The sequence below is a fragment of the Phaseolus vulgaris genome, chromosome 1, assembly GCF_051622355.1.
Source record: "Phaseolus vulgaris cultivar YP4 chromosome 1, ASM5162235v1, whole genome shotgun sequence".
NCBI lineage: Eukaryota > Viridiplantae > Streptophyta > Magnoliopsida > Fabales > Fabaceae > Phaseolus > Phaseolus vulgaris.
The window spans coordinates 37,749,364-37,759,163 of NC_143498.1; the positions used below are offsets into that span (position 1 = coordinate 37,749,364).

Below are 9,800 nucleotides of genomic sequence, written 5' to 3' on the forward strand. Positions count from 1 at the left end.
TCTTTGTAGTATCATTTTTTTAGTTTGCTAACCCCCATCCTACATTTTTAAAAATCTCTACAGTATTGGATTAATCATAACATCTCATATATTGTATAAATCTTGATGTTTGTATATTGAATCCTATTGTGTATATAAGTTATTTTTTATCTTGAATATAAGTAATATAAAACTTTGAAGAGTATAATGAAATTGTGACGGGATCATCAAACTTTAAAACTAATTATATTATCTTATTAGTGGATTTGGCTTTGGAGCATTCACATTATCTGTTAGAATGTATCTAAAATTTTAATCCTTTGACACCTGTGAAGCTTGGATACGGCCAAAATCGAGCCGTTTGCGCTTCCAACATACCGACGACGCAGATACGCGGCGAGTGCATGCACGATACGGTGTCAGACGCAGCTATATGGACCAGATACCGCCTTCTTCCAGGACATGTCGGAGGAGACGCGGTCCACTCCTTGGACACACCGGAGGGACGCGGTTCACTCTGTAAACCCTTATTTCACAGAAAATCTTAACTAAAATTTCAAATAAAAATCTTATTTCAGAAAATCTTAACTAAAATCTCAAATAAAACTCTTATTTCATAGAAAATCTTAATAAAATCTCAAATAAAATCATAAAATCTTAAACAAATCATTTAAATAAAAATATATATAAAAATCTTAAGAAAATCTAGAAATAAAAAAGGAAATTAAGAATAAATAATATATTTTTTCCTTAAAAAAATGTATAATTTGAAAAATAAATTCTATAAATATGAGTTAGAACCAGTAACAAAGCATTCGTGAACTCAAGTAGAAGGCGTAAAGTGGTGACTAAATTATGAGATATTGCAGGAGATGATTTTTCATTGGATGACAATAGATTTCTCGATATTGCTAGCTTATCTCTTGATAAACCAGAATTAAAAATTGTATTTTTTAATGAAGATGAATAAATGTATAAGTTAAACATTATGGTTTACATAAGTACATCTTTTTTTATACCATTTCTATAAATGTTTTTCTTGATTTTTTTCATATAACAAAATATATTACTACATTTTAATTTATACATAACCGTGTCTATGTCCTATAATTTTCAATTTAGCTGTATTTCCGTATTCTTGTCCGTGTCATATCCGTACCCATATCCATGTCTGGGCTTCATAGTTTGACACTCCAATTAACAAAAACCATATTGGAAATTTAAATGCTTAAATACAATTATTGATAAAAATATTGAAGTTGAATTATCAAATATTGAATCTTCTTCGTAACAAGACCAGATTCAGTTTGAATGACCAGAGGAAGTAACGAACAAAACGTCCCAACTCAAACCACAAACAAAAACTGAAAAAAAAAAAAAAAAAAGAAGATGATCACGTGCCTTTGATGGATGCTGTACTGGGAACATTCTCCAACACTAAGGGAAGATTCATAATCAGAATTGTTCCACAATCAAGGAAAGATTCAACTTCATCTCTTAAAACGTTATTTCTGGCTATTTTAACTGTCCTTTTTCCCTTCAATTATTGAGTTGCATAAATACTTAATATTGGTGAAGCTTAATATATCCCCCAAAAAGGATAAACTTAATTATTATGCGAATGATACAACATTTGTACTTTCTTTTTCTAAACATGGTTCTTGCACTCTAAAAAATGTTGACTTTTAATATAGAAATAAAAACTTAAATATAGTTTTCACATCTCTATTTTATTCAATCAATAATTTTGATTTTTCTATTTTAAAATAGAGATATTTAATCTATTTATTCTAGAAATTATATAATTTTTATGCAATCCTTAAAATTGTCTACTTTATTTTTTATTTTAATTAATTAAATCATTTTTAATGGTATCTTAAACGAATATATTAAATTTAGGATTCTATTAGACTGAAATAAATAAAATAAAGCATATGCAAAATTGAAAATCAACTAAAGTTATAGACTTTTTAAATGTCTCCATTTTAAAAATAAAAGACTAAAATAGAGAATTGAACAAAATAAAAAATAAAATTATTTAAAAAACCGTGTCTTTAATTCCTTTAATTTTAGCCAACGACAGTTAAGAATTTTTATATCGATTTATTTCTATCTCGAAACTTAAAAGTTATATGTAGATTTAATTCCCAATTTTGTTGTATTTTAAAGTTTAAAAATCAAATTTATCCACGTTTAATCGAAACTATAAAAAATTAAAAATTCAGTTTTTCCTTTAATGTTGCTATAGAAAAATATACATCAAATGCTACTTAAATATCTCCATTCTTATTATCCAAACTTTTCATGATTTTGACGGTTAAAAACACAAATTAAGATATCAAATAAGTAGGAAAACATCCAAACTGTAAACACAAACTGCTCTCACACAGTGTGATGTTCCCATAAAAGTTAAGGCCCACCTGCTTTTATGATGAACTGACAAATCATTTCTTGGTAATAATTTAACAACGAATCACTATACAAAAAATACAAATCCAAAACACCAAAACTAAATGGAAAAGAAGGAAATGAATCGTGATTTCTCCACTGCGAAACCAAACAATTTTGGTTGCTGAAGTATTGTGTCCTGATATGTAATTCAAGTAAAGTCAAACTATGTGTTTCATACCAAAGACCGTTTTATACAAAACAGGCCAAAATACTTTACCTCCCTCTTTCAAATGCGTCAAAGAAACGAACTCAATACAAAGCTTCAAAGGTATCTCAAGAACTCATATTTTAAGGTTTCACTTTCAACCAACCATTGTATTAAACTTTCAGTTTTAAATTTTCTGCCATGGCGATTCTAAAGATTACTAAAAAGCACCATAAACATTTCAACAACCCTTTCCCTTCTTCAGTTTCAACCACCATCCCTTATGTCCAAGGTTCTCTCTTCTTCAATTCCAAAAGAGTTCCTTCGGATCAGACCTTCTCAATTGGCAGTGATTTTCAGCTTTCTTGGACCTCCAACAATGGAGGGCACCTCTCAATTTCGCACCTTTCTCAACAAACCAGACCCATTTGGTCTACTATCCCCGGACAGGCTTTTGTCTCAGCCGCACTGGTTGACACAGAATTGGAAGAAAGTAGAGGATCCTTTCTTGTCAAAGACAAAGATGTTCATATGGTTTGCAATCACCAAACCATTGAGGATATTAGGATTATTGAGGATATTGGGGTGATCAATAGTCAATTTGATCATCATTTGGAATGTGAAGTGCCAGATTCTCCTTCTGTGTATCGAAGGTTGGAAAAGAAAACTGATGCACAAGAGATTCAGCTTCCTACTTTGATGATCACAGGAAGGCTTTTCAATATGACTAAGAAGAGTAAAAGGTTTCAAAGGCATGGCATTAAAGCAACTATGCAGTTTGAGGCAAAAGGACCTTCTGTGTATGCAAGGTATTGGATTTTGTTCAATCAGAAAACAAAGCATGAGGTTGGGTTTCAGGTGAAGATTGAGAAACCTAACTTCACCTCCCGCAACCAAGTCTCTGAAACAGTTTCAAGAGGGTACCAGGGCTTCAAGAGGAGCCGGAGTAATAGGAAAAAGAGACTGGGTTGGTGTTGGTACCTTTCTAGACCAAGAGGGTTTCTGCTAGTCTCTTCAGTGGAGGAAGAGATAGGAGACTTGGATATCCCAAAACCAGAAGAGTTCAATAGAGTGTGGTTGACATATGCAAGTGATGAGAAGGAGAGGTTTTACGGCTTTGGGGAGCAGTTTTCTCACATGAACTTCAAAGGCAAAAGGGTGCCCATATTTGTTCAAGAACAAGGTATTGGAAGAGGAGATCAACCCATAACCCTGGCTGCTAACTTGGTTAGTTACAGGTAGTGTAATGTACACCTTCATAAGCTTAATTCAAATTAGTAAGTCATACATACATATATACTGTTGAAAACACGGTGACTGATGACTATTTGTTGTTATTGGCAGGGCAGGAGGTGATTGGAGTACAACTTATGCTCCTTCTCCATTCTACATAACGTCAAGAATGAGGTCTGTCTGCCTTGAAGGATATGATTATACAGTTTTCGATCTTACTAGACTTGACAGAGTACAGATACAGGTATGGTTACAAAAATTCAGAGATATGGTTCAAGTATGTATGTATATAATTCAAGCTTACAGTTTCTCATATTTTGTGACGTGGAGCTTGCAGATACATGGAAACTCAGCTGAAGGGCGGATATTGCATGGAAACTCACCTTGTGAACTGATTGAACGTTTCACAGAAAGCATCGGAAGGTTACCAGAGCTTCCTGAATGGATTATATCTGGTGCTATAGTTGGAATGCAAGGTGGCACAGATGCTGTACGTCATATCTGGGATGAACTAAGGACTTATGATGTTCCTATCTCGGCATTTTGGTTGCAGGTAATCCCTCAACACTACATTTAAAAAGAAAGGAAAAACAAAAGTACTTCAAAGTCATATATACTCTTTGGATCTCTGCAGTTTCGGCAAACATGTAATTCACAGTTCAGTTTGCTTCTATAGATAATCCTTTTTTCTTGATTTAAACCAAGCATATACAATAATTTAAGTGGTATATTTTGTTTGACTGATGTCATATACACAGATTTCTAATACTGGAAATAAACTTGTGATGAACAACTTGGCTTGTGCACTCACACTCACAAACTTGAAACCATTACAACTCTTTGATATTTTTAATTTATGTTGATTACTTGTGACAACTACGCAGGATTGGGTAGGGCAGAGAAAAACATTGATTGGTTCACAGCTCTGGTGGAATTGGGAAGTGGATTCACAAAGGTATTGGGGATGGAAGGAACTTATTGAAGATCTTAGCTCTCAGAATATAAAAGTTATGACATATTGCAATCCCTGTCTAGCTCCGGTAATACTCCCTTTGAATCACTCCAAGTATAAATATTGTAGTCTCTAACTTGTTCTTTTCTTCACTAAACTACATTTTAGCATAGTGAAAGTAATTCATGATTGGTCTCTTGGTTTGCTATCATAATTTCATTTTGCTAAGTGCCATTGGTAAGACATGTGGCTAGTTTAGGAAAATTGAGATAATGTCACTACTATAAACCTTTTCTTCTTTGTCTAATCGTATAGGTTGATGAGAAGCAAAACAAAAGGAGAAACCTCTTTGAGGAGGCAAAACAGTTGGACATATTGGTAAAAGACGGCAATGGAAATCCATACATGGTTCCAAACACGGCTTTTGATGTAGGAATGCTAGATCTGACGCACCCAAAATCTGCAACTTGGTTCAAGCAGATTCTTGGAGACATGGTGGATGATGGAGTTAGAGGATGGATGGCTGATTTTGGTGAAGGCCTTCCTGTTGATGCTGTTCTATATTCAGGTTGCATTCATGTATCTTTGTTTCTCCAACACTTCTGCTCAGTGTAAAATTCTTACCTGCTTCACGAGGACTTTCTTATGGCAATTGATTGTAAAACACAAAGAAAAGTGGATTAAAGTAAGAAACTAGTTCGTGCTATTGGCTACAAAGCATATCTTTTATCCTCTGCCAAAACATTCTTCCGGGATAATTATCTGAACATTTTCTTATCATCCAAACCAAAGTATAAAAAATGAGAACAAAACTAGACTGAACGTATGAGCATGTGATTATTACTAAGAAGATGAACCCTCTGTTTCAGGTGAAGATCCTATTTCAGCTCATAACAGATACCCGGAACTATGGGCCAAAATTAACAGAGAGATTGTAGAAGAATGGAAAAGTAAACCCTTGGACAAGGTGAAGAAAGACCAAGAGGAGGGTTTGGTTTTCTTCATGAGAGCTGGTTTTAGAGACAGCCCCAAGTGGGGGATGCTATTTTGGGAAGGAGACCAAATGGTCAGTTGGCAAAGAAATGATGGAATAAAGAGTTCTGTTGTTGGCCTACTGAGCAGTGGAATTTCTGGCTATGCATTTAATCACAGTGACATTGGAGGATACTGTACAGTAAACTTGCCTATAGTTAAATATAATAGAAGTGAAGAATTGCTTTTGCGGTGGATGGAGCTAAATTCTTTTACCATAGTCTTCCGTACCCATGAAGTAAGTAAAATACCTGCATTAGACATACCCTTTTTATCATGATTATACTTTCTTATTCTATCTTTATAATCATTGTACAAGTACTCAGCAAGGATACATTTATTACAACAAGAATTTGGCTAACCAATGGAAGTTTTTATTCTTTAAGATTATAGTTTATAACATTACTTAAGAAAGGGAGCTTCACCCTTAAAAGTAAATATGTTACCCTACCACAAATATTTTCTAACTTCTCTTTCTCACTGATCTTTAAAATTTACTATTAAAGAAAAAGAAATAATAGGGTAAATCCCTTTGTGTATATTGAACACATAGGGTTATGTTTATAACCCTATGTTTATATAGAAAAAGAAATATATGGGCTAAACCCATTACATAAATATGAAATATCTAACGATATTTATAATATCTCATAATATCTAACATTTACTAAAAGAAATAGTGGCATTCACCATGTGGAGTGAAGCAACTTAGCTGATATGCTAATGTAAAGTGTTAATTCAAGAAATACTACAATCTGAATTAATAAGGATATAATCATATAACCAAAAAGGTAACCTTTTATTCAATAAATTTCTGTCATATAAAGTTTGCATGGCAATGACTCACTGATGCTTGAACTGTATGCAGGGAAACAAACCATCATGCAACAGCCAGTTTTACTCAAACCAGCAAACAATGTCACACTTTGCACGTTTTGCAAAAGTATACAAAGCATGGAAATTTTATCGAATTCAGCTGGTGAAGGTGATCACAAAATCTATCTATAGTGACTAAATAAGTATATATAAACCATTAGGCATTAAAACGGTCCTTTCCATTTTATTTTCTAAACAGGAAGCTGCTCAGAAAGGATTGCCTGTATGTCGCCATCTATTTCTTCATTATCCAAATGATGAACGTGTGCAAAATTTGAGTTATCAGCAGTTCTTGGTTGGTTCTGAGTTCCTAGTGGTGCCTGTTCTTGACAAAGGAAAGAAAAAAGTTAAAGCATATTTTCCATTGGGGGAGAGTAGCAGTTGGGTTCATATCTGGACAGGAAAAGTATTTTCCAAAGAAGGAAGTGAAGAATGGGTAGAAGCTCCAATAGGATATCCTGCTGTATTTCTTAAAGTTGGCTCTCTCATTGGAGAAACCTTTTTGAATAACCTAAGAAGTTTAGGCATTCTTTAATAAAGCATTCATGGAAGATGGATGAATCTTAGATATGTAACATAGCATGTAAGTTACTTATCAATTCATGCCGCTGAATTAATTCAGTTGTGTATTTTGTATCATTGCAATCAAAGCTAGTGTAAAGAAATAGTTGAAAGGATCTGAATCACTTATATTACACTCATTAAGCATCATAATATAGAACATTATGTATTAGTACAACTTCCTCATTCATTTCCAGCAAATAGCTCTACAAATGAAATAAAACATTAGGAAATTGACAGATAAGTGCTGCATGGGAAACAGTTGTCTACTTCATCCTGCATAACTTTTTTTTATCTAAATAAATAACATAATTCACAAATATGCAAACGGTCAACCACACAAACCTTAGTGGCAAATTGAGCGGTTCGTGGTTTATGTTTAGTTTGAGTTTATTAAAGAGAACAACGAGAAAAATTCCCAAGCCTCGTTCAATGATAATTTTTCCTACAACATCTTGATCAGAGAATGTATAGAACACTTCTCTCCTCAAAAGCTAGATATACGAAATGACAGATTCTACTTTAAATAGAAGTTTCATGTCTTATACTTACACATTTTTTGTTCATGCTCATATCCCTGAAAACTTATTTGAGCCAAATAACGTCGTGTAATTCGTCTAGCCGCCTTGTTATTGTAGTTGTTGCTCATGTTCCTGCATCTCTTCCACCTTTACAGCATATGGTTAAGAGAAAAAAGAAGAGATGGCAACCATGTTCTACATAACACACAAACAACAAGAATAATTTGAAGCGTAGTTGGAAGGAAGACGTCTGTCCCCACAACCTACTTCCTCCTGACCTCATATCTGCGCAGCTTTCCCAATGAGATTATATTGTTTCCTACATAGTTTCTGCACAACTGCGATTCAAATTCAGGCACATATATAAATATGCTTCTTGCACATGACTACATGAGCCAGGAACATTTTTGGTTGGAAATACTTGTTATGTCTATTCTATAAGAACTCAGAGAAATAAAAGTTCTAGAGTTTATCATGACCCTCTCATGTTAGCATTTTTCTGGGACAATGAGAAAGCATTGATTTCTACGTAGACAACCAGAACCTGAGCATTCTATCATTCGCAACCAGTTATAATAGCTGCTAAACAAGAAAACAAAGCTTGGAAGAAACTTAATGAGACCTAAGTCAAGTTTGACATCTCAATCTCTGAAAACTTTAGTGGGTGCTAAATGTTGAACATTTCAAAGTAAAGTACTAAAATCCCATCTTCTGTAGCAAGCAATGAATGTTAGGCTTCTTGATGACACTACCACCACATCCTTCTTAAGCATTGAAAATCCATCCTGATCAGGTTGAATTTCATGTCAGAACATGAATCGTTCTCAATTTACAAAATTTACATACTATTTCTCGTAGACAACAGCATACTTAAAAAAATCATCACAGACAACTTTCCCAACGATGATGAAAACTATCAAAACAACTTGCTTTTTATGTTGGATGGACTTGTTATGTCATCAAATAAACAAGTTTCAACACATCCACCACTCATTGATCAAGAGTGATTGAATACCCAGGAACTTAGAAGAGACAATATCATGACAACAGTGCACAAAACTTCTACCAAGTTAATCACAACAAACTAATAAAACATGTTATTCATCATTCACTGAAAAAAGGATGCAACCCCATTTTACATCACATGCATAAACCTTCAATTTTCACAAATGGTTGTATGCGCGCGCGAACTTACAAATGAGTTTCCTCTCAGTTCCACGAGGAAGCAAAAGAATTGTTTGGTCTCTCAACATTCATGAGTTAAGGTTCCTCTTATTGAATAAGGTTGTTAATATCGAATACTGTAGTGGCATATTCTCTTAAACTCTCTTTGGTGCCATGTCAGAAATATTTTTGCTTGGTTTGATGCCAGTTTATGGCATATTCCTTTTATATTCCTACTAAAATGTAAGTTCGACAAAAGCAATGAAATCTATTTTTCGAAATCGCATTGCTTGTACAATTAAACAAACTTCTATTCACTGTTGAGAAAAATTTGCAGACTCATGCAACTAATCAATGATATAGAAAGCATTTTATCTCAGAATGATTTTTATAAATAATACGAAATTATAATATATTAAAATATCTAACTTTAAAAATTATATCTACAGTGATTAAAACTAATAAAGTGTAAAACTGTTACATTGTGTTGAGACAAATGTTATATATATATATATATATATATATATATAAAGAATCTAAAAACATGGACATATAAGAAGTTGTTTACTAGTTCCTTTGGTTTTTATCTTCATTTTTTTAATTACAAAGACCATCTTATCTTCAATTTACAGTGACACAACGTTTAATGGTATGCAAGCAAAGTATTTCTTTAGTGTTAAGAGTGAAATTGTACAATTCCTCGCAATCATCTCACTTTTAGTCGAACCATAAATGTAACTGTAGAAATTTTTCTCCTCCCTAGCATTTAATATATAATTTATTTCACCATGTTAAAGATATAACATATTCGTAGATTTTGTCAGCAATATTACAGAAAATTAACTATACCACCATTTCTCTTTATCATATTTTGCAGACCGTAAAA

The 9,800-nt window shown here is 33.2% G+C and overlaps 1 protein-coding gene across 2 annotated transcripts; it reads left to right on the forward strand.

Annotated features, from left to right (window-relative positions):
* The first annotated feature begins 2,464 nt into the window (after positions 1-2,464).
* LOC137813963 (uncharacterized) lies at positions 2,465-7,351 on the forward strand. 2 transcript variants are annotated; one of them, XM_068616461.2, is made up of 8 exons: positions 2,465-3,813; positions 3,920-4,052; positions 4,146-4,361; positions 4,693-4,848; positions 5,076-5,328; positions 5,630-6,030; positions 6,661-6,777; positions 6,868-7,351. In XM_068616461.2, exons 1-8 carry the CDS (start codon positions 2,777-2,779, stop codon positions 7,201-7,203), a joined length of 2,649 nt encoding a protein of 882 aa, XP_068472562.1. In that variant the 5' UTR covers positions 2,465-2,776; the 3' UTR covers positions 7,204-7,351. The 2 variants fall into 2 exon arrangements, 1 of the variants encoding a protein (XP_068472562.1); XR_016520815.1 differs by having other exon boundaries at positions 2,477-3,813; positions 5,076-5,445.
* Positions 7,352-9,800: the final 2,449 nt, after the last annotated feature.

What these genes read in the sequence shown, in the direction of transcription:
- LOC137813963 (XM_068616461.2), top strand. Translation starts at nt 2,777, where the DNA reads ATGGCGATTCTAAAGATTACTAAAAAGCACCATAAACATTTCAACAAC. An exon ending in TCTCGGCATTTTGGTTGCAG is followed by an intron (nt 4,362 to 4,692) that starts GTAATCCCTCAA and finishes ACAACTACGCAG; the next exon opens with GATTGGGTAGGGCAGAGAAA. An exon ending in TAGTCTTCCGTACCCATGAA is followed by an intron (nt 6,031 to 6,660) that starts GTAAGTAAAATA and finishes AACTGTATGCAG; the next exon opens with GGAAACAAACCATCATGCAA.